General features: G+C 42.6%; 1 protein-coding gene across 2 annotated transcripts; it reads right to left on the bottom strand.

The window, feature by feature from the left end:
* Positions 1–132: 132 nt before the first annotated feature.
* LOC108717194 (cytosolic 5'-nucleotidase 1A) lies at positions 133–21223 on the bottom strand. 2 transcript variants are annotated; one of them, XM_018264034.2, is made up of 7 exons: positions 21092–21223; positions 20544–20786; positions 18231–18398; positions 7810–7939; positions 3948–4070; positions 2474–2658; positions 133–969 (listed from the first exon to the last, which is right to left on the bottom strand). In XM_018264034.2, exons 2-7 carry the CDS (start codon positions 20676–20678, stop codon positions 610–612), a joined length of 1101 nt encoding a protein of 366 aa, XP_018119523.1. In that variant the 5' UTR covers positions 20679–20786; positions 21092–21223; the 3' UTR covers positions 133–609. The 2 variants fall into 2 exon arrangements, with proteins under 2 accessions (XP_018119523.1, XP_018119522.1); XM_018264033.2 differs by lacking the exon at positions 21092–21223 and having other exon boundaries at positions 20544–20984.
* Between the last annotated feature and the right edge of the window lie 2277 nt (positions 21224–23500).

Below are 23500 nucleotides of genomic sequence, written 5' to 3' on the forward strand. Positions count from 1 at the left end.
AACTACTTCGAAATTCGAAGTATTTTTCCTTCTCATCCTTTACTCGAGCTTAGTAAATGTGCCCCTAAGTGTATGGCCACCTTTACTGTAACTCCCATCTCTTTTCAGAATTAGAATACAGAAGTGAAAATGTAATTTTCCTACTGAAAAAATCAGAATAATGTCGAATTTAATATATATCCCCAAAGTCGTGCACGGCCAGGAAGAAACAGAAACTCAGAACCTTGACATACAGTATGTTGTGGCCGAATGGTATATTATATAGGTAAACACACCTAGATATAAACACTTTAATAGTGCTGTGCAGTAAAGTCACCTGAGATAACTAGTTTATGATATATATGAGTTCTATAGAAAAAGGATTGGAGGAGGAAGTCATTGTGCAAAGAAGATTATCACTAACAATAAAGTTTAGAGCTCATATCTAGGTATTTATGAGTCAACCTTTATAGCTCTACTGATCCCAATAGCCCCATATAATAAAACAGGCTAATCTAGCCTCAAGGCCACAAACAACCACCATGAAAGTGTAACTTCTAGCAAAATGCTATTCGGGGGAAAAAATCCTATTTGAGACTTACTATCAGTTTTCACAGTAGAACAATGACTTTACTTCTTGACAGTCTCCTTTGGGGTTGATTTGTTGTACTTCTGGCCAATACCATAAGGTACGTGTGCAGCAATTGTACCAAGGTCTTGGGCACCCTCTATGTGGAACATCTGGTCATCAAAGAAAAGATGAGGACGAATCTTCTCCAAAATGGGACCTTTAGGGGCACCCGCCAGAAATAGAGCTTCATCAACCTCCAAACCCCAACTGCGCAAGGTCTTTAGGGCTCTGGCCCCCGAGCTTGCAGCACTTCTGGCAGTCACTAAGTAGGTTCTGATTGGACAGTTCAAACGTGCATCTTTGGCATGGAACTTCCTCTGGAGTTTCCCCAAGGCTTCCAAAAAGCATTTCAAGGGACCCTATGGGTGAAGTAGGTACATTAGTTTCCAGCATATTAATCATTATACAGCATATTATGATGGAAAAGGACCAAAAGCATCAGCAATTGGATTTTCAAACATATCTCCACCTGACTCCAACTCCTGACAATAACAGCTTAGCCACAAAGTCAGATACTTTACAGGTTTAGGTAGTATTATGACTTAAAGGAGAACTAAAGCGTAACTAAAGAAGTAGGTAGAAATATTGTACATGATATTTGTGCTTCTATACCAGCCCAAAATAACCGCAGCAGTAAAGATCTGTGTCTCCAAAGATGCCCCAGTAGCTCCACATCTTCTTTTCTGCTGATTCACTGCACATGCTCTGTGCTGCTGTCACTTACTGAGCTTAGGGACCCACTCACAATATACAGTACTCATAGAATAGAAATGTCACAATATAAGGCTGATTAGTAATTAATACAGATAATTACTACATGGCAACACAGCAACCAGTGCAATTAGCATCAGAATTTAATAATCAGCCCTGTAGCATCATCTTATATTACAGGGGAAGCTCATTTTCTGCTGGATAATTAGTGACGAGCCCTAAGCTTAGCTTCTCAACAGCTGCTCAGAGCCCACTGAGCATGTGAGTGTCACAGACACTTTCCAAGATGGTGACCCCCTGTGACAAGTTTGAAGTCCTGGATCATTGCTGCTATTGACAAGCTGAAACTTTAGGCTGGTGCAATAAGTTCAGTATATAAAATATGACATTTGTAGCCATATTCATATTTAGGGTTAAGTTCTCCTTTAAATTATTACGATTGCAGTAACTCACATTACCTACATACCTTCATAACTCCAACTGCATTAGACTAATCACAGATAACTGCCGATTGGTTACTATGAGTTACTGCACAGGGCACCTAGGTTTTTTTTTTTACTTTGCTTCTGTTCTTAAAAGGGTTGTTCAATATAACATTTAGTATGATGCCGAGAGTGATATTCTTAGACAATTTGCAATCGGTTTTCATTTGTGGCTTTTAGGTTATTTAGCTTCGTATTCAGCGGCTCTCCAGTTTGCAATTTCAGCAATCTGGTGGCTAGGGTCCTTATTCCCCTAGCAACCATGCATTGATTTGAATAAGAGACTGGAATATGAATGGGAGAGGTCTGAATAGAAAGAGGAGTAATAAAAATTAGCAACAACAAAACATTTGTAGCCTTACAGAGCATTTGTTTTTTGGACAGAGTCAGTGACCCCCATTTGAAAGCTGGAAGAGTCAAGACAAGTAATTCAAAAACTATAAAAAAGAAAAAAATGAAGGCAAATTGAAAAGTTACTTAATAATTAGCCATTTTATAACATAACCAAAAGTTAACTGAAAGGTAAAACAACCACTTTAACAGAAATACTCAGAAATAATCAGATGCCCTTTCCTCGCATCTGCTCAAGGTTGATCTTCCCTTTTAGCTTTTAACCCAAATGGAGAATTTGACCTGAAAAACACTACTATAGCAATATACGACATTATACCTGAGCAAGTGGCAAATTCTCGTTGGTTTTCTCATGTTCAAAAAACGTGTCCAGCCCGTGCTCTTTCACAATTTGCTCTGACTCATCAGAAAATAAAACGGCATCTCCATCAAACGCGACTCTCAGCTGTTTCTCTGACAGAACTGTGTCCTTCCTTGCTATAAACATGGTGGCAGCTGCGATACCTGCATGGAAAAGATACAGGGAGGCAAAGGGCTGTCTTGCAGGGTTACTGCAGTAATGCACTGCTGCTTTGTAAGAGAAAGGAAGGAGACGTGGGGGTCTGGAACAAGATCCAGAGTAGAGTAGTAGCAGAGCAGAAGCCAGGGCCAGTGCATTTCTCTTTTAAAGGAGAACTAAAGCTTAATTAAAGAAGTATCTAGAAATGTTATACATTATGTTTTGTGCTTCTGTACCAGCCCAAGGCAACGACAGCCCTTTAGCAGTAAAGATCTGTGTCTCCAAAGATGCCCCAGTAGCTCCCCATCTTCTTTTCTGCTGATTCACTGCACATGCTCTGTGCTGCTGTCACTTACTGAGCTTAGGGACCCACTCACAATATACAGTACACTTAGAATAGAAATGTCACAATATGAGGCTGATTAGTAATTAATACAGATAATTACTACATGGCAGCACAGAAACCAGTGCAATTAGCATCAGAATTTAATAATCAGCAAACCTGTAGCATCAGCTTATATTACAGGGGAACCTCATTTTCTGCTGGATAATTAGTGACGAGCCCTAAGCTTAGCTTCTCAACAGCTGCTCAGAGCCCACTGAGCATGGGAGTGTCACAGACACTTTCCAAGATGGTGACCCCCTGTGACAAGTTTGATGTCCTGGATCATTGCTGCTATTGACAAGCTGAAACTTTAGGCTGGTGCAATATATTAAGTATATAAAATATGGCATTTTTAGCCACATTTATTTTTAGGGTTTAGTTCTCCTTTAAAGGAGCGGTAACACCAAAAAATGAAAGTGTTTAAAGTTTTGAAAATAACCTGTAGCGTTGCCCTGCACTGGTAAAACTGATGTGTTTGCTTCAGAAACACTACTATAGTTCATATAAACAAGCTGCTGTGTAGCAACGGCGGAAATTGAAAAAAAGACTATATGGCACAGGTTAAATAGTGGATAACAGATAACACCATTATGTTCTACAGAGCTTATCTGCTGTGTAACCTGCGCCTTTTCTCCTTTGAATGGCTGCCCGCATGGCTACACAGCAGCTTATTCATATAAACTATAGTAGTGTTTCTGAAGCAAACACAACAGTTTTACCAGTGCAGGGCAACATTGCATTAGATTTTTATTACTTTTAAACACTTTAATTTTTTGAAGTTACTGTTCATTTAAAAAACAGGAGAGCTGATTGATGGTAGGTGGTTAGCAATTAAGAGTATCAGTTCAGTGCCTTCTCCTTTAATACTGAGCAATCTATGAATTGGTCCTAGAAGTAACAGACTCTTACCTTCTTCAATGGCTTCCTGAACCTTCTCCGAATCTGCCGACAGGTACAGGTTAGTTAAATAAGCTTTAAGGTAACCGATCGGTGATTTGCCTCCGGTCAGACAGAAACGCTCGATGTTCAGGCCTATATGGAAGAGCAGAATATTTGTTATTATTCTATGGGGATACTGTTTATCATTGGGTGAAAGTGAAAGGTCATCCATTGATAAATACGCCTTTCAAAATCCTACAGAAATGAATGGAGAGTGGCGGAATTTCACTCTAGAGAACTAACTTCACTTTTTGATAAATATACCCCTATGTTAGGGAAATACAAGCTCACGTTACACACAGCTTACACGCTCAAGTTGTCACTTTGATATCTTTCCCCATAATAACCGTCATTACTGATCCATTCATTTTCAGCACCTAACAAAAGGGCCGCTAACAATATGTGCTCATGGTTTGGGCTGCCCTTAAAGGGTTGGTTCACCTTTAAGTTAACTTTTAGTATGTTATAGAATGGCTAATTCTAAGCAATTTTTTAGTTGGTCTTCATTCTTTATTTTTTGTATAGTTTTTTTTAAATAATTTGCCTCTTCTTCTGACTCTTTCCAGCCTTTCAATAGGGGTCACTGACCCCATCTAAAAAAAACAATTGCTCCGTAAGGGCAGAGACAAATGCTAAGATTCGGGGAGATTAGTTGGTCGGCGACAAATCTCCTCTTCTTTGGGGTGACTAATCTCACCGAACTGCCTTTTCCGGTCGGCTAGAATGTAAATCGCCGGTGGGATGGCACTTAGAGCGATTCTTTATCTGAAGTTTCCTCGTTAGGCGACTTCGGGAAGCAATGTCTGGCCAATGAGACCGGGTGAATTGGGGATTCCTCAGCTCATCCCTTTAAGGGTCAGGGCACACAGGCAGATTCGCCCAGCGACAAATCTCTTTTTCGGGGCAACTAATCTCCTCAAACTGCCTCCCCGCCGGCTAAAATATATATTGCCGGCAGGATGGCACTTGGGGCGATTCATTTTCCGAAGTCGCCTGAAGTTTCCTTGTGAGGCAACTTCAGAAAACGAAGGGCTCAGAGTGCCATCCCGCTGACGATTTATTTTCTAGCTGGCAGGTTGGCCAGTCGAAGATTTGTCCCCGGGCGACTAAATCTCCCCGAATCTGAGAGTGTGTCTCTGCCCTTAAGATCCACATTTATTGTTATTGCTACTTTTTATTATTCACATTTCTATTCAGGCCCCTCCTATTCGTATTCCAGTCTCTTATTTAAATGAATGCATGGTTGCTAGGGTAATTTGGACCACAGCAACCAGATTACTGAAATTACAAACTGGAGAGCTGCTGAATAAAAAGCAAAATAACAAAAACCATAAATAATAAAAAAACATTTGCAAATTGTCTCAGAATATCACTTACTACATCATACTAAAAGTTATCTTAAAGGTGAACACCCCCTTTCATAGTAAGATCTAGGCATGAAAGCAATAGTTTTGGCTGCTAGGGTCAGTGGCCCCCATTTGAAAGCTGGAAAGAGGAAAATAATTAAAAACTATAAAAAAATCATGAAAACTAATTGCAAAGTTGCAAGGAATAGGGCATTCTATAACATACTAAAAGTTAATTCAAAGGTGATGTGGCGGTTCACCTTTAAGTATGTTATAGAATGCCCTATTCCTAGCAACTTTTCAATTGGTCTTCATTATTTATTTTTAGTAGTTTCTTAATGATTAACCTTCTTCTTCTAAATCTTCCTAGCTTTCAAATGGGGGTCACTGATACCATACAAAAAAAATGTTCTGTAAAGGCTACAAATGCAAAGTTATGGCTACTTTTCTTATCAGGCCTCTCCTATTCATATTCCAGTCTCTTATTCAATTCAGTGCATGGTTGCTAGGGTCATTTGGACTCTAGCAACCAGATTGTTGAAACTGCAAACTGGAGAGCTGCTGAATAAAAAGCTAAATAACTCAAAAACCACAAATAATAAAAAATGAAAACCAATTGCAAATTGTCTCTAGATCATACTAAATGTTAATTTAGAGGTGAACAACCTGCTTAATATGCACGTGGTTTCACAGCGCATCTTTATTGTTCTTGTCTTGTTAAGAGCACAGCGAGGGTTAAGCCACGTTTAACATGATCTCTAAACACTAAAGAATGATATTCTGCAAGACTTGACATAGGTGTCATGATAAAAGTCTTCTGCAAGACCACCCCGGGGCATTTCCTAGTTATGTACCCCCCACGTCAGCTCTTTGTTTTATCTCCTGACCTTAAACGTTCTGCTGGAATCTCTTCACAGCTGCCTGTGGTGCCGTTTTGTCTTTTAACTCCACGCACATGTTACTGACAAGTGAGGCGTTAGATCATTACTCATGGGCTGAGAAATCTGCACCTAATCCTTCTGTTAGACAACTGTATCAGGAGGGGCTTAAGTTGGGGCTTTAGAAATGGAGGTGGGAGAAGGCAGAAAGGAGCCCTGCTGTTCCTGCTTGACAAGTTAAAGAGGTGATTCACCTTGGGGTAAGGCCGCACTGGGCGTTTTGGGGAGATTTGGTCGCCTCGTCTTTGCGGCGACCAATCTCCACAAACACCTTCCCTGACTCTGCGCCGGCTGAAAGGAAAAAACGCCGGCACTAATCACATGCGGCGATTCGTTTTCTGAAGTCGCAACTTCGTGAGGCAACTTCGGAAAACGAACCGCTGCGTGTGATTAGCGCCGAAGTTTTCATTTAAACCGGTGCAGAGACAGGGAAGGCGTTTGGGGAGATTGGTCGCCGCAAAGACGAGGCGCCAGGCGACCAAATCTCCCCAAAACGCCCAGTGTGGCCTAACCCTTAAGGGCAAGGGCACACGGACAGATTCTGGGAGATAAGTTGCCCCGGCGACAAATCTCCTCTTCTTCGGGGCGACAATTTCCCCGAACTGCCTTCCCCTACCTTCCCGCTGGCTAGAATGAAAAATCGCCAGCGGGATGGCACGCGCGGCGCTTTCAGTATGTTATAGAATGCCCAATTCTAAGCACCTTTTAATTGGTCTTCATTATTTATTTTCGATAGTCTTTTAATTATTTGCCTTCTTCTTCTTCTGACTCTTTCCAAGTTTCAAATGGGGGGTCACTGACCCCATCTAAAAACAAATGCTTTGTAAAGGTGGCCATAGACACAGAGATCCTATCGTACGAATTGAGGATTCGTACGATTTTCGGATCATGTGTGGGGTGTGCCGACATCTTTCGTCCAGCGGAGATCGGTCGTTTGGTCGATCGGTCAGGTTTGATTTTGAACCGACCAATCCCGCCGGAGCCCATTGCGCATTGTAATCTGATCGTTCGGCCGAACAATCAGATTATACCCGATATAGCCATGTTTGTTAATGGCATATCGGGGAAAGATCCGCTCGCTTGGCAACATCGCTGCGTCTATGGCCACCTTAAGGTTGTTATTGCTACTTTTTAGTACTCGTTTTTCTATTTAGGCCTTTCCTATTCATATTCCAGTCTCTTATCAAAATCAATGCATGGTTGCTAGGGTCATTTGAACCCTAGCAATCAGATTGTTGAAACTGCAAACTGGAGAGCTGCTGGATAAAAAGCTAAATAACTCAAAAACTACAAATAAAAAATGAAAACCAATTGCAAATTGTCTCACAATATCACTCTGTACATCATACTAACAGTTAACTCAAAGGTAAACAACCCCTTTAAATCTACTAGTGCTGCAACTGGATGTTTATGCCAAAAAATATGTGATTTGTCAGCCAGGTTCTGACACCAGCAAATAAACAAAAAGCTGCCCGGGTTAGAAGGAGCAAACGCTTCTCCTCACTTTGGTGGCAAAAAGGCTCAAGAGATATTATTTATTTTACTGACCGTAGTGATTGATGCTGTTTATAAGCCGCACTCCAACCTGGGCGTGGTTGTTCGTCATTAGCACAATATCAAACAGCTCCTCGCTGTCAGGGTAAAGCTCTCGAAGCTGATTGTTAACTTCTTCCACAGCCTGTGGGGGCATCAAAGAAAAAGGGACAAATTATTAACTGAGAAGATATTTTGCAAAGACGAATCCTGCAAGCAGTTTTTCTGGCATCTAAAGGGCTGTTCCTGCATGAGAACCTTCCCTCAATTTCTTCAGGCAGCAGGTTACCAGGGGCAGCAAAAAGCCAAAAATGTCATTCTAAACAATGGAAACCATCTCTCCCTACTAAACCTGCTATCCCACAGTCACACTCCCTTCCCAGAGACTATTATCCCACTGTTACTATAGACACCATCTCTCCCTACTATACCTGCTATCCCACAGTCACACTCCCTTCCCAGAGACTATTATCCACTGTTACTATAGGCACCATCTCTCCCTACTATACCTGCTATCCCACAGTCACACTCCCTTCCCAGACACTATTATCCACTGTTACTATAGGCACCATCTCTCCCTACTATACCTGCTATCCCACAGTCACACTGCCTTCCCAGAGACTATTATCCCACTGTTACTATAGGCACCATCTCTCCCTACTATACCTGCTATCACTCCCTTCCCAAAGACTATTATCCCACTGTTACTATAGGCACCATCTCTCCCTACTATACCTGCTATCCCACAGTCACACTCCCTTCCCAGAGACTATTATCCCACTGTTACTATAGGCACCATCTCTCCCTACTATACCTGCTATCCCACAGTCACACTCCCTTCCCAAAAACTATCATCCCACTGTTACTATAGGCACCATCTCTCCCTACTATACCTGCTATCCCACAGTCACACTCCCTTCCCAGAGACTATTATCCCACTGTTACTATAGGCACCATCTCTCCCTACTATACCTGCTATCCCACAGTCACAGTCCCTTCCCAGAGACTATTATCCCCTGTTACTATAGGCACCATCTCTCCCTACTATACCTGCTATCCCACAGTCACACTCCCTTCCCAGAGACTATTATCCACTGTTACTATAGGCACCATCTCTCCCTACTATACCTGCTATCCCACAGTCACACTCCCTTCCCAGAGACTATTATCCACTGTTACTATAGGCACCATCTCTCCCTACTATACCTGCTATCCCACAGTCACACTCCCTTCCCAGAGACTATTATCCCACTGTTACTATAGGCACCATCTCTCCCTACTATACCTGCTATCCCACAGTCACACTCCCTTCCCAGAGACTATTATCCCACTGTTACTATAGACACCATCTCTCCCTACTATACCTGCTATCCCACAGTCACACTCCCTTCCCAGAGACTATTATCCACTGTTACTATAGGCACCATCTCTCCCTACTATACCTGCTATCCCACAGTCACACTCCCTTCCCAGAGACTATTATCCCACTGTTACTATAGACACCATCTCTCCCTACTATACCTGCTATCCCACAGTCACACTCCCTTCCCAGAGACTATTATCCCACTGTTACTATAGGCACCATCTCTCCCTACTATACCTGCTATCCCACAGTCACACTCCCTTCCCAGAGACTATTATCCCACTGTTACTATAGACACCATCTCTCCCTACTATACCTGCTATCCCACAGTCACACTTCCTTCCCAGAGACTATTATCCCACTGTTACTATAGGCACCATCTCTCCCTACTATATCTGCTATCCCACAGTCACACTCCCTTCCCAGAGACTATTATCCCACTGTTACTATAGACACCATCTCTCCCTACTATACCTGCTATCCCACAGTCACACTCCCTTCCCAGAGACTATTATCCACTGTTACTATAGGCACCATCTCTCCCTACTATACCTGCTATCCCACAGTCACACTCCCTTCCAGAGACTATTATCCCACTGTTACTATAGACACCATCTCTCCCTACTATACCTGCTATCCCACAGTCACACTTCCTTCCCAGAGACTATTATCCCACTGTTACTATAGGCACCATCTCTCCCTACTATATCTGCTATCCCACAGTCACACTCCCTTCCCAGAGACTATTATCCCACTGTTACTATAGGAACCATCTCTCCCTACTATACCTGCTATCCCACAGTCACACTCCCTTCCCAGAGACTATTATCCCACTGTTACTATAGGCACCATCTCTCCCTACTATACCTGCTATCCCACAGTCACACTCCCTTCCCAGAGACTATTATCCCACTGTTACTATAGGCACCATCTCTCCCTACTATACCTGCTATCCCACAGTCACACTCCCTTCCCAGAGACTATTATCCACTGTTACTATAGGCACCATCTCTCCCTACTATACCTGCTATCCCACAGTCACACTCCCTTCCCAGAGACTATTATCCCACTGTTACTATAGGCACCATCTCTCCCTATTACTATTATAAGCCATTATACCCATGTTAACCAATTTCCTGTTTATTTTGAGGCAGTTCATATGTTTTACTAGACCTCTCATCGAAAGCAAATTATTCATACAGCTGCTAACCAATGACAGGAGAGACATTATGTTCTTACAATGCAGATATCTTTATATTTAGCCAACATGTCTGCTGCAATAAATGAGTCAATGAAACAACAGCCTTCCCGCATACACCCACAAAGTGATGGTTAAACCTGATTCCATGGAAGCAATAAGCAAAGCACCCTGACCGGTCCCAGGTGCCATAGTTTAAATACTATACAGATCAATTTACAGCCACATTAGTCACATTCAGATCCAGCTGTGTAACCAACTCCAACACTATTGTACAAAGGAAGTGTGTGAGCTTCTCTTTTCCAGACCAATTGCATCAGGGAATATTGCTGGCCTGCTTCTGTACAAACTGCCCAAGCGATCTCATTGGGGCTGTATTATGCAGCTCCTGAGTGTCTGGCATCACTTGACTGCTGGTTAGAAGCAGTAAATACACTTACTCTATAGGTTATTGCACTTAGCGTACCGACGGCTATAATACCAATAATATTGTTTTGTAGGTATTTGTATGGGGTTTGCTGGATGGACAGTCCTGACTGGTATCTTTGTACCATGAATATTGTCGATAGGACATGTTGAGACATGGTGGAAAATGAGCCAAATGCTCCTATTATTTTGGTTGTTGGCCCAAACAAGATTATACACTCATATGGAATCTATTCAGCCCACGGACCAAGCAGTTCGATACCCAAGAGTATTGGATAGCGTATGGCCACCTTAAAGATACACTGACACCAGAAATTACACCTTTTTTACATTTATAATGACATTCTCTTTGCATGCTATTTATCATTTTGCCCTGATGAATTTACATTACTATATGTCCCCCCCATGTTTTGCTATGAGGCAGCTGCCATATTTGTGCAGCACTTGCCCATTAGCATTAGAAACTCAGTTTCTCAGTTTAGGGCAGTGGCCCATGGGGAGATTTGAGGATTATTTATGCACGACTGGGGGGCGACAAATCTCCCAAAAATCCATCTCCATTGGAAATAACTAAAATCGCTGGTGGTAAAACCAACATATTATGAAGTCGCCCACAGTTTCCTCTAGAGGCAACTTCAGGCGACTTCGAAAGAACGAATCGATGCTTTGGTTTTACTGTCAGCGATTTCAATTATTTCCAACGGAGAGGTGTTTGAGAGATTTGTTAACTGATGCCCCTAATTATTTACTCACCCCTCCGTGCAGATTCTGGCCTTGGAGTTCACGGCAGCCATCTTCTTTCTTCAGTCTTTTTCGGCGCATGTGCAGCTGGAGTAAATATCCGGTTCCGAACCACTACACGTGCCGAAAGTCATGAAAATTTCTGAAAATTTTTGGCCACAAATGCAGTCAATACACGAACATTACTGGAGAAGATGGCTGCCGTGAACTCCGAGGCCAGAATTTGCACGGAGTGGTGAGTAAAAAATTAGGGGCATTTGCCCGGGGGTGGTGGGTGGGAAGGTCTACCCAGTGTAGGGATTTTTTAAACAACGGGATAAATTCTTCTTTAAAGAACATAAACCCCTCCACAAAAATGTAATCAGTGAACAGCCTCTTTGAAATATTTAGATAACTGCCACTCTGGTTGTTAAAAGGTAAAAACAGTAAGGCTGCAGCATCGCCTTAATCACTCAGAAATCCTTCTCCTCCTCTAACCCACTCTGCCCCCTCCCTCAAGAATTTGCTTTGGCTGTTGGCTCATGAGCATGCTCAGTTCTTCTCAGCTCAGATTACTAAACACACCCTCCAGTCTAACAGCCACTGATGAAATAACATTGCTCGTTCCCATAGAAACTCTAGCTGTCGGATCCTATTTTCTCTCCTAAACACCTCTACTGAGCTCAGTTTAACCATTACAGTGCTCAACCCCAGCAGAAATTTTTATCAAAGTATGTTCTGCCTGTGTAAACCTGCATTCTGCATTGCATGAACTTTACAGTTGAAGTAACAACTGGAATCGTTTGTAATTAAAACAAAAAACTAGAATGGAAATTAGCGGGAAAAAAACGTGAATCGCTCAAATTGATTTTTTGGGCAAAACCTTCAGAAAAAAAGGCTATTAACATTTTCAAATGGTTCAAGGGACCTCAGCCATTGACTTATACATGACCTCAACAGGTTTTTAGATTGTGTATTTTCAGATTTGAGCTATTTCCAGGGTCGTTTATAACAAATTTTGAAAAATTTGAGTTTTTGTTAAAAAAAAAAAACATCGAAAAATCGGAGGTTTTTTTACCCGAAAATGTGAATTTTTACCAAAAATATCAACTCAGAAACTTGAATTTTCGTGGAAAACACAACTCAAACCTTAATAAATCTGCCCCTTAATTTACATAAAAATTTTGAATAGTACTTTTTTAGTATTTTTAGTCAGTATCACTTTAAGGGCTACTCCTGTAAGCTATTTTGGGAAGGCCCTCTTCATCTCTTGCACTGGCTACTGGTTAAATTTTTTTGTAAATCTGTATGTTCAATGTATACACCCATTTACTGTACAACGCAGACTATGTTGGTGTTTTATAAACACATACAGCTAATAATAATAATAATCACACCAGCGTATTGGCTGCCAGTATGAAGCAGAGGCACGCTGAAAGCCATGACTTCACAGGAGGTATATTTCCGTGTCACATACTACTCATTTTACTGTCATTAAAGGGCCGAGGTAGATTATACAGCTGGTATACAACAAAGTGCTACATACACACAGGATTTCTGTCCATACACTGCACCCACAGTGGCACCTCTCCAATGACAACAGACTGAGCAGCCAAATTACCCTGAGGCGCATCGCAAGACCCCCAGGGAGTTTTCCAAATATTACCCTCAACATGAGAACGAAACATTTAACTTTTATAAATGGGGCATTTTCACTTTAGCTGTACTGAACTACAAATCCAAGAGAGAATTCGGGGATTTGTAGTTTGCAACTCCCTGGGTGACAGACAAGTTTTACCAGTGCAGGGCAACAGTACATTAAATTTTTAATACTTTAAAACACTTTTATTTTTTGATACTGTTACTGTTCCTTTAACGTGTGGTGGAATAAATTACAACTCACGATGATTTTCAAACATAAATGAGTTACAATCAGCCCAGAGTGGCTCACTTTTCTGCTTGCACAGGCTGGGATCTGACAGCTGCATTCCTGGGATTTGCTATGTTGGTCTCCCCTCCCCTGCTAAACCAATGTGGCTGGGGGCAAACAGTGAATTCTTCTTAAAAAGTCAAAAGAAGCCTGAGCTGTGAGTACAGAGAATACACCAGGGAGTGCCTAGTGACTCCCCCGTGGGTCCCAGCCCAGAAGCCACAGGAGTTTCCCAGTGACTCATGAAAGCTTAACCAATATACATCGGTTTTACTCTGCTTTCATGTGAAAATAACCCAGTTTCCCTTTGTTGCTATAAGTGACCAGTCCTCCAGCCAATAATTGGATCATGATTGAGGCTGAGGGAGATCCGTAAGGAGGGAACCACGTCAATTAGAGTCCGGCAGTGGGTCGGGTACCCGCAGGTTACCCTGTGATTTGCAGGTGGAAGTATAGGGAGCGGGTATAGACACGGGTTGGCGGTTCTACGGGTTTGTGGGTCGCGGGTCTTCCCAATAGCGAGTTTTATTCCTTTTTTTCTGATCAAGCCTACTTCCAATGAGGTCACTTCCGGTTTACAATGACAGCACTTCCTGTTTTACCCCTTTTTTTCTGATCACGCCAACTTCCAATGATGTCACTTCCAGTTTACAATGACAGCACTTCCTGTTTCTTGATGGTCAGTGGGTCGCGGATCGGGTTGCGGATAAGGTACTTGCAGGTCGGATCGGGTCCAAGGGGGTAAGTATACGGGTCTGGGTCGTGTTTAACAAATTGGTTCCGCGCAGGACTAATGTCAATGATGTCATGATGCAGTCGGAATTTCTAACCCACCCAACAGATATATGGGCGACTTTTAAGGCAGCCATAGACACACTGTTAATATCGTACGGAAAGAATTGATATTAGAATGGTTATTTACTGCAAGTGTCAGAGCAATATCATCCTTTATCTGTAATTGTGTTTTAATTGGTGCCCTAAGGTACAAATATATTGCAACATACAGTATATATTCCTCCCTATATTCATTGTCACTTAAAGCTGAGATTCCTGATCAGGAAGTGAGGTGTGTATTGAGTTATTACTTCATCAGAAGAATTGTATAATATGGGGAGTATTTAATCAGGGTATGATGGGAAATGACAATGCCATATTTTGAAGATTTCTGGGTAATGGGTTTCCAGAAGAGAGATCCCATACCAACAATAATCACAACTGTAGAAATGTCTGAGCTGGGAATGTTCATGAGCGACTGTGACATTAGCTTACATGGCCGCCATAAGGGGGCACAATTGTCCCGGGCCCCATTGCTTTAAAGTTTTTAGCCAAAGTAGGAGCCGAAGCTTCCAAAAAAAAGGTAAGAAAACTTGTGTGGGCTGGCCTGATACCTGCGAGCCGACCTCGCACCCCTCTTTGCGCCCGCGACTTTACTAATGTCGGGTCGAACTGTTATAGACGCACGCCTGTGTTCCCCTTTTGTGATGTCATCAGCCTGGCAGGCGGGTTTATAAAAGGAACCCGGAAGTCAAGCTAGGGCGGGCATGGGTGGAGGGAGGGTTGGGAAAATCCTGACCCGCACATCACTAGTAAGTTAAACTGAACACCAATGGTCTTTTTTCATTTTTATTTTTTTAAAACCCCCTTGGCCACCAATGTTTTTTTTTTTTTTTTTTAATTTATGGGGGGGGGGGCTGGCCACTAATGTTCTTTTTAAACTTTTAACCATGGCCACCAATGTTTTTTTTTCTTTATTTTATGTGGGGCCTGGTCACCAATGTTTTTTTTTTTTAACTTGTAAAGGGGTCCTGGCCACCAATGGCTCTTTTTACTTTTGGGGGGGCACCAATGTTTTTTTTTATTTGTAGGGTGAAGAACACTTGCAACTGATGCTTTTTTTTTTTTAACTTGTGGTGGGCTGGCCACTTTTTTTTTTTTTTTAACTTTTTATTTAATTTTACCAATATTTTTATTACTTGTGGGATGGAGAAAATGTTGTCGTACGGGGACCTGCGAATTCTGATGGCGGGCCCTGTTAGCTTATGCCTTAAGAAGTCAGGGAAAGCAATGTCCTTTTGGATTTCCACATCCTATTCAAGTACGTTTAAGTATTTGTGGCACAAAAATGATAGAAATTAAGTTTCATAAGGAATAAAACCAGGAGAGTATAAAAATCCTCTGCAGCAGGGAGAACATTCTCTTATTATCCACAGGAGGACATTTGTACTTGTACACTATTGGTTAATGTTTTATCACATCAAACAGGAAGTTGGGTGTCCGTGCCCTTTTTACCTGGGTTTTATCTGTAACAATGTGAGGAATCTGCCGTGCCCAACTCCCTGCTGATGTGCATTTGGAGGGTGGGGTGAGAGAAACTAGACTGTAACTATAACTGTTTTTTTTTTATGAATATAAGAAACAAACAGAAATGGGTGGGGAGACAGGGCAGAGAATTATGGGAATGCAAGGGTTACAATCAATGCTGGGTCTACAGTGCTTTAAAGGAGAAGTATAGCTTAACTAAATAAGTAGCTAGAAATGTTGTACATTATGATTTCAGCTTCTGTTCCAGCCCAAGGCAACCACAGCCCTTTAGCAGTAAAGATCTGTGTCTCCAAAGATGCCCCAGTAGCTCCCCATCTTCTTTTCTGCTGATTCACTGCACATGCTCTGTGCTGCTGTCACTTACTGAGCTTAGGGACCCACTCACAATATACAGTACACATAGAATAGAAATGTCACAATATAAGGCTGATTAGTAATTAATACAGATAATTACTACTTGGCAGCACAGAAACCAGTGCAATTAGCATCAGAATTTAATAATCAGCCCTGTAGCATCAGCTTATATTACAGACCAACCTCATTTTCTGCTGGATAATTAGTGACGAGCCCTAAGATTAGCTTCTCAACAGCTGCTCAGAGCCCACTGAGCATGTGAGTGTCACAGACACTTTCCAAGATGGTGACCCCCTGTGACAAGTTTGAAGTCCTGGATCATTGCTGCTATTGACAAGCTGAAACTTTAGCCTCGTGCAATAAGTTCAGTGTATAAAATATGGCATTTTTAGCCATTCATTTTTAGGGTTTAGTTCTCCTTTAAGCCTAAAGTCAAGAGTCTCTGCATGAAGAGATTGTCCATGATCTTTAGATCATTTCAATCCAGTCACTGCATGGGAGCTTCCACGTTGTCTCTGTGCTCACATTAGTTTCCTCCCAGTGCTTTGGTTTCATCCTACGCCCTGAGAACATACAGGCAGTTTTCCTGATTAAACGGACCCTAGTGTGTGTGTGAATGTGATAGGGACCTTACAATGGAAGCCTAATGAGAATGATGTGTAATCCGCTTAAATTGTTGAGGAATATGTTGATGCTATAGAAGTTAAGACAAAGAACAATAACCACCGGAAGAAGCTGCAGCCGCTGAAACTGTCAACAGGGAACCGGTCTCGGCCCACACTCATGTGGCTTGGGCTATTGTTTTATGTGTGTTGGGTTACAAAATGTTAAAAGAACAGTAACAACAAAAAATAAAAGTGTTTTAAAGTAATACAAATATAATTCAGTGTTGCCCTGCACTGGTAAAACTGCTGTGTTTGCTTCAGAAACAATTCTATTGTTTATATAAATAAGCTGCTGTGTAGCAATGGGGGCAGCCAAGCAGATAAGCTCTGTAGAAAATAATGGTGTTATGTGTTAACCACTATTTAACCTGTGCCATATAGACTTTTTTCAATTCCCGCCATTGCTAAACAGCAGCTTGTTTAATATGAACTATAGTAGTGTTTCTGAAGCAGTTTTACCAGTGCAGGTTCAGAAACACTATTATAGGTGGTGTTACTGTTCCTTTAAATGTATCCGCGGGTGTGCACTGAATGCAAAAATGCAAATTTCCAGGTCATACTTTTGACATAAACAAACAATTGGGATAGGATTAGGGTGTGTTATTACACAACACAATGAATGCACTCTGCCCTTTTGTTTACAGATATTTTGTAATAGAGCGGACACTTTGCTGCATGAGCTGTCAACATGGCAGGACCTACCTGGCTTATGACAGTTTCAGCTAACCCTCCTATCGACACTGACACGGCTGATTTGTGTACAACCCAATAAACCATTCCAATGGGGAACCCTGGGTTCGCAGACAGACGTGCCAATATACTCTTAGGGTTGGACTACACGGGTGTTTTCAGCGCTATCCAACGCGCTGAAACAAAACGCATGCGACGGAAATAAGGTAAGAGATAGAAATGTTGGATGAAGTTGCATCGCTGAACCGGCGCGACATGACGCAGCGTCTGCATCTGACAGTCGTGCCGCATCTGATCAACGCTGCAACTTCATCCGACATTTCTGTCTCTTACCTTATTTACGTCGCATGCGTTTTTGTCACAGTGCATCGGATTGCGTCGCTGCGACAAATGCATGTGACGGAAATAAGGTAAGAGACAGAAATGTCAGATGAAGTCGCAGCGTTCATCCGACGCGGCACGATTGTCGGATGCAGACGCTGCGTCTGCATCCGACAGTCGTGCCGCGTCGGCCCACCGATGCGTGTGGTCCTACCCTTACGTTTTTGGCGTGATCCGACAAAACACATGCGACAGAAATAAGGTAAGAAACAAAAACGTTGGATGAAGTCGCAGCATTGATCCGACGGGGCACGACTGTCGGATGAAGAAGCTGCATGCTGCATCTACATCCTACAGTCGTGCCGCGTCGGTCCAGCGCTGCGTGTAGTCCTACCCTTACAAAGGAGAAGACAGGGACTTCAATTACAGACAGGTGCCGCGATTTACCTTTACAAAGGGGAAGGCAGGCCCTGTTTTTAGGGGCTCGGTCTCATGGTCCTGCTGGTACTGCACGTACTTCTCTACTCCCAGCTCCACGTATATCTTCCTCTCCTCCACCATATTAAACAGGGTCCTGGAGGAGACGGCAATGGTCACGGCATTTTGGGGCTTAGGCTGAAACATAAAAGAAATTTGTATCAGTTTAATCTATTGCTAGTGCCAGGGCAACCCCATTGGGCCTACCAACCCTGCTGATGTAGTAACTGTGCAGTAGAAGTATTGCTTTTCTGCCTCTGGAATGATGGGGTTCAGTACTGCTGTAGAAGCTTTGTGTGTTGCCCTATTAGCTTTTTTTGGCCTTGTATACTCTCTTTCTCTCTCTTGTTTGGGTGTTGGACAATTATAAAACAACATCTTAAAAAGAGGTCCATAGAGATCTTTGCCATGCTGGTGGTGGGAAAAAAAAAGAAAAATAATTCGGAGGGCCAGATATGGCCTCCAGTCTGCTTTCCCTGGCATAGGTAATACAATGTACTACAATTAATGCTGTAAATCATTTTCAAAGGTGCGGTTTATTAAAGGGGTGGTTCACCTTTAAAGTAACTTTTATTATGTTATAGAAGTAGAAGAGCATAATCCTTTGACACAAGTTTCCATGCACGTGCCTACTTAAAAGAGGCAGTTAAAGGGGAAGGAAAGCTACGGAGGCATTTTATTGCCAATAGATTAGCTGCAATAGTGCAAGCTAGAATGCTATATTTATTCTGTAGAATGTTTTACCATACCTGAGTAAAAAGCTCTAGAAACTCTCTGTTTGTTTAGAACAGGAGCTGCAGTATTAATGTGGTGTGACATCACTTCCTGCCCGAGTCTCTCCCTGCTCTGGGCTCAGATTACAGTAGAAAAGGGAGGGGTGGGGGGGGGAGAGGAGCAAACTGAGCATGCTCTTGCCCAGGGCAATGAGGTTTAAGCTGAAGGCAGGAAGTCGGATACAGATGCCCATGTTTACACAATAGAAGTAAAGAAATGCAGTATTTCTTTTGACAGGGGACTCAGAGCAACATTACTTGGGGGGTTTACTGGTATATTTAGATGGACCTTTCTGATTAGGCTTTCTTAGTTTTAACCTTTCCTTCTCCTTTAAGAACTGGCACTGTCAACATGGTATATAGGTACATACTTTCTGGATAATGGGTTTCCGGATTCCGGAACCCCTACCTGTACCACTTGAGATAGCCAAGGCAGCTTAGAAGGGCCCTGATGTGACTTTTACTATTATTAAAGGGGTGGTTTACCTTTAAGGTTACTTTTATTATGTTATAGAACAGCCAATTCTAAGCAACTTTTTCAACTTATTTATTTTATGTAGTTTTATAGTTATTTGTCTTTTTCTTCGGATTCTTTGCAGCTTTCAAATGGACGTTGCTGTCCCCTTCTTAAAAAAAACAAAACAAATGCTCTGTAAGGCTACAAATGTATTGTTATTGCTACTTTTTTATTGCTGATCCTTCTATTCAGACCCTCTCCTATTCCAGTCTATTATTCAAATCAATGCATGGTTGCTAGGGTAATTTGGGCCCTAGTTACCAGATTGCTTCAAATGCAAATTGAAGAGCTGCTGAAAAAAACTCAAAAAAACCTCAAAAACCTTTCGAAAATAAAAAATGAAAACCAATTGCAAATTGTCTCAGAATATCACTCTCTACATCATACTAAAAGTTATCTCAAAGGTGAACAACCCCTTTCAGTTAACTTTTAACATAGCAACATAGCATAGAGAGCGATGGTCGTCATTTTTTTTATTATTTATGGTTTTGGAGTTATTTACCTTTTTATTCAGCAGCTCTCCAGTTATCTGGTTGCTCCAGTTCGATTTAACCTAGCAACCATGCATTGATTGGAATAAGAGACTGGAATATAAATAGGAGAGGAGATTAACAATAATAAGTAGCAATATAGAGAAATGGGTAGCCTTGCAGAGCTTTTGTTTTGTTTGTTTTTTAGATGGGGTCAGTGACCCTCATTTGAAAGTTAGAAAAGTCAGAAGAAAAGGCAAATAATTCAAAAACTATATAAAGAAGGCCATTTGAAAAGTTGCTTATAATTGGCCATTGTAGACTAAAAGTGAACCAGCCAATTGTAGTCTGTCACTTCTGCTGGACTCCAGTCCCATCACCACTGGCCACGCCCACAGTATCACTCTCAACATACCATAAAAGGCCTTTAAAGCTTAACAGCAGCTGCCAGTCCTTTCTATCACGTGCTACAGTGGCTGCTGGGAGCTGTAGTCCAGACTGGCTTGTGAGGCACAGTACTTACAAGTCTAGGCTTCTTCTTGGGAGCCAGTTTATCATAGAAAGCCTTGGCGTCCTTAGGATCATCGCTGTGCACTACACTGGCCATCTCCTTGTCGGATGGTGCGACTGATTTATTATCTGCGGCAATGTCGCTCATTCTGCGACCACTCGTGGCGTCGGGATCCCCCGGACGTTGTTGGAGGAGGAATTGGCCGCTGCTGCGGTTTGGTTGCCCTTTAGTGGATCAGACGCAGCCGGACTGTACCTGTGGCAGGAGGAGATGGGCTGGGTACAAATACTATAACATGTATCATCCCATTCACTGAACAGGAACTGGAAGCGAAAGCTCCTCCCACCCGCCCAATTGCACTCTCACTGCTTGGCAACACCCATCCCTGTGTAGCTTGTCTCTGTAGTTGCCTCAGGCGTGGGATGGGCCCAGTTGTTGCCTCAAGTAACTGAGTGCATATAAATATAGACACACTGTGCCCAGCACTCCCTTCAGCTCGCCTGTAACTTTTATCTCTTGACACTCTCTTCAACCCACATTACACTGTCACAGAAACTTACCTCACATTCCACCACCAGCAGCCTGGGTTGTTGTACTTCCGCCCAAACATGTTCCCCAGGGTTGCCAGATGTCATTTTATAAACCAGCCCAAGCCAGCTACAAAACCAGCCCAAAACTAGCCAAGAGGCACTTCAAAAGTAGCCCAAAAATAGCACAATATGTGCAGTGAAAAAAAAATAAATGAATATATGTCAAAATACACTTTTTTTCAAATTTGCTAATTTTTCCATGAAGTAAAATGCAGCAAATTCGCCCATCACCGTGTTCATAACTACAGAGGGGGGCCTAAGAGATGTAGGGGTTAGTGATGTGCAGGTCAGGGTTTTCCTGACCCACACCTGACCCTAACCTGCCCTGCTCCAGCCCGCACCGGCCCACACCCGCGCTTCCGGGGTCCTTTAATAGACCCGCACCAACCCGCCCTGCCGATCTCGTCACAATGACGCCACAAAAGGGGCTGGACTAGCAGACGCGAGACTATAAAACGGGAACCCGGAAGTTGGATGCCGGCATTTGAAGGTGGTGAGCAGGGAGAGCAGGAGAAGAGCTCAACCCGCACGCGCAGTGCGAGGTCAACCCGAACACACCCGACCCACGGGTATTGGGTCGGCCCGCACATCACTAGTAGGGGTCCTATAAGGCCCTAATTCATATACAATTTCAATAAATATTGGTAAAACAGGTCAACCTCTAGACATTTTGGGGCCAGCAGATTTTTTTTGGAAGATGTAGGCTTGGTACATTTGGCAACAAAACATTTTGGCTGGTTTCCAAAGTACAAACCAGCTAAAGGCCCAAAAAGTAGCCCAAATCCGTACTTTGGCTAGTTTGCACTTTTAAAACCAGCCAGGGCTTTCAATTAGTAGCCCAATTTGGCTGTAAACCCACCAACCTGGCAACCCTGATGTTCCCACAAACGCCCCTCCTTCAGCCTGTTTACAGAAATATGCTGGAACTAGGATTGCCACCTGTTCTGTTTTGACCCGAACAGTTCTGTTTTTGTAAGGCCTTTTCGGGGCTCAACTTTTTGTTTGGTTTGCAGCCTTATGAAACCAGAACAATCTTCTGGCAAATACATGAAAAATATTTCACTACTAAGATACTCAACTCAACATTTCTTAGTTACTTTCAAGTGCAGTTCATTTCTTATTATTACAGATACAAGAAAAAAGGAAATCAATCAAAAATAAGATTTTTTTTTTCTAAATTAGCATTTCTGTATTTCAGAGTTTTCTGGATATCTAATTTCTGTATAATAGAACTCATACCTGTAATTAAAGGTTTGGCCTTGCTCATCAAGCTAAATATAGCTAGAGATATTGTTGCCACGTGTGTGGTTTTGAACTGGGCATCAACACTTTAAAATATTGCAAAAACTGGATAGAAATCAAACCAGTTGCATCTAAGTGACACAATAGCATCACAATGGTGTCACAACTCCACCAACAATATTGTGCCCACCTCTGATGTCATCATGCCTGTTATTACATCACTGCCCCACCCCCAATGCTATCTGCCCCCCAACCATGTTCGGGCTTAGCCATCAGCAAAGGTGGCAACTAGGGTTGCCACCCGGCCCGTATTTTACCGGCCTAGCCGGTAAAATACCTGCCAAGGCCAGGGCCGGTATTACAAATTTACTGGTAATGTAGCTGCCGCTAAATTTGAAATACGATTAAAAAGAGCCCTCGGCTTGCCCCCAATCCCCTGGAACTTAACTTTACTTTTGCTTCTTTTAGTGTCCGTGGCGCGGCCCACCCCTTTTGACGTCACAGTCCTCCCATTTTGATGTCACGGCCCGACCCTTTGTGTCCCCGCCCACCACCAGCTGGTAAAGAATTTTAGAAAAGGTGGCAACCCTAGCTGGAACACACAGACTTTTCTATCAGTCAGCCTCTTGTTAAGGTATGGAAAATATTAGTTATGAGGAAAGACCAGGGGCGCTCTGCCAATTAGGCAAGTTGTGAAACTCGCCTCAGGCGGCAGCGCACCCCTGGATGCCAGGGGCGGCAAAAATGCTGCTCCTGGTAACTAAGAGCCGAATTTCCATTTTGTCAACCCGGTAATTCGGCTCTTCTAGTGAAGAGCTGTGAAGATGTGGAATTCTCTCCCTGAATCAGTGGTACAGGCTGATACATTCGATAGCTTTAAGAAGGGGTTGGATGGTGTTTAGCAAGTGAGGGAATACAGGGTTATGGAAGATAGCTCATAGTACAAGTTGATCCAGGGACTGGTCCCATTGCCGTTTTGGAGTCAGGAAGGAATTTTTTACTCTTCTGAGGCAAATTGGAAAGGCTTTAGATGGGGTTTTTTTTTTTGCCTTCCTCTGGATCAGCTGGCAATTAGGCGGGTTAAAAAAAAGAGTTAGAAGGTTGAACTTGATGGATGTGTGTCTTTTTTCAACCTAA

The sequence above is a fragment of the Xenopus laevis genome, chromosome 5L (assembly GCF_017654675.1).
Source record: "Xenopus laevis strain J_2021 chromosome 5L, Xenopus_laevis_v10.1, whole genome shotgun sequence".
In the NCBI taxonomy this organism is placed as follows: domain Eukaryota; kingdom Metazoa; phylum Chordata; class Amphibia; order Anura; family Pipidae; genus Xenopus; species Xenopus laevis.

What these genes read in the sequence shown, in the direction of transcription:
- LOC108717194 (XM_018264034.2), bottom strand. Translation starts at nt 20,678, where the DNA reads ATGAGCGACATTGCCGCAGATAATAAATCAGTCGCACCATCCGACAAG. An exon ending in TCAGGAAGCCATTGAAGAAG is followed by an intron (nt 2,659 to 3,947) that starts GTAAGAGTCTGT and finishes TTTTCCATGCAG; the next exon opens with GTATCGCAGCTGCCACCATG. An exon ending in AGAATTTGCCACTTGCTCAG is followed by an intron (nt 970 to 2,473) that starts GTATAATGTCGT and finishes CTTCACCCATAG; the next exon opens with GGTCCCTTGAAATGCTTTTT.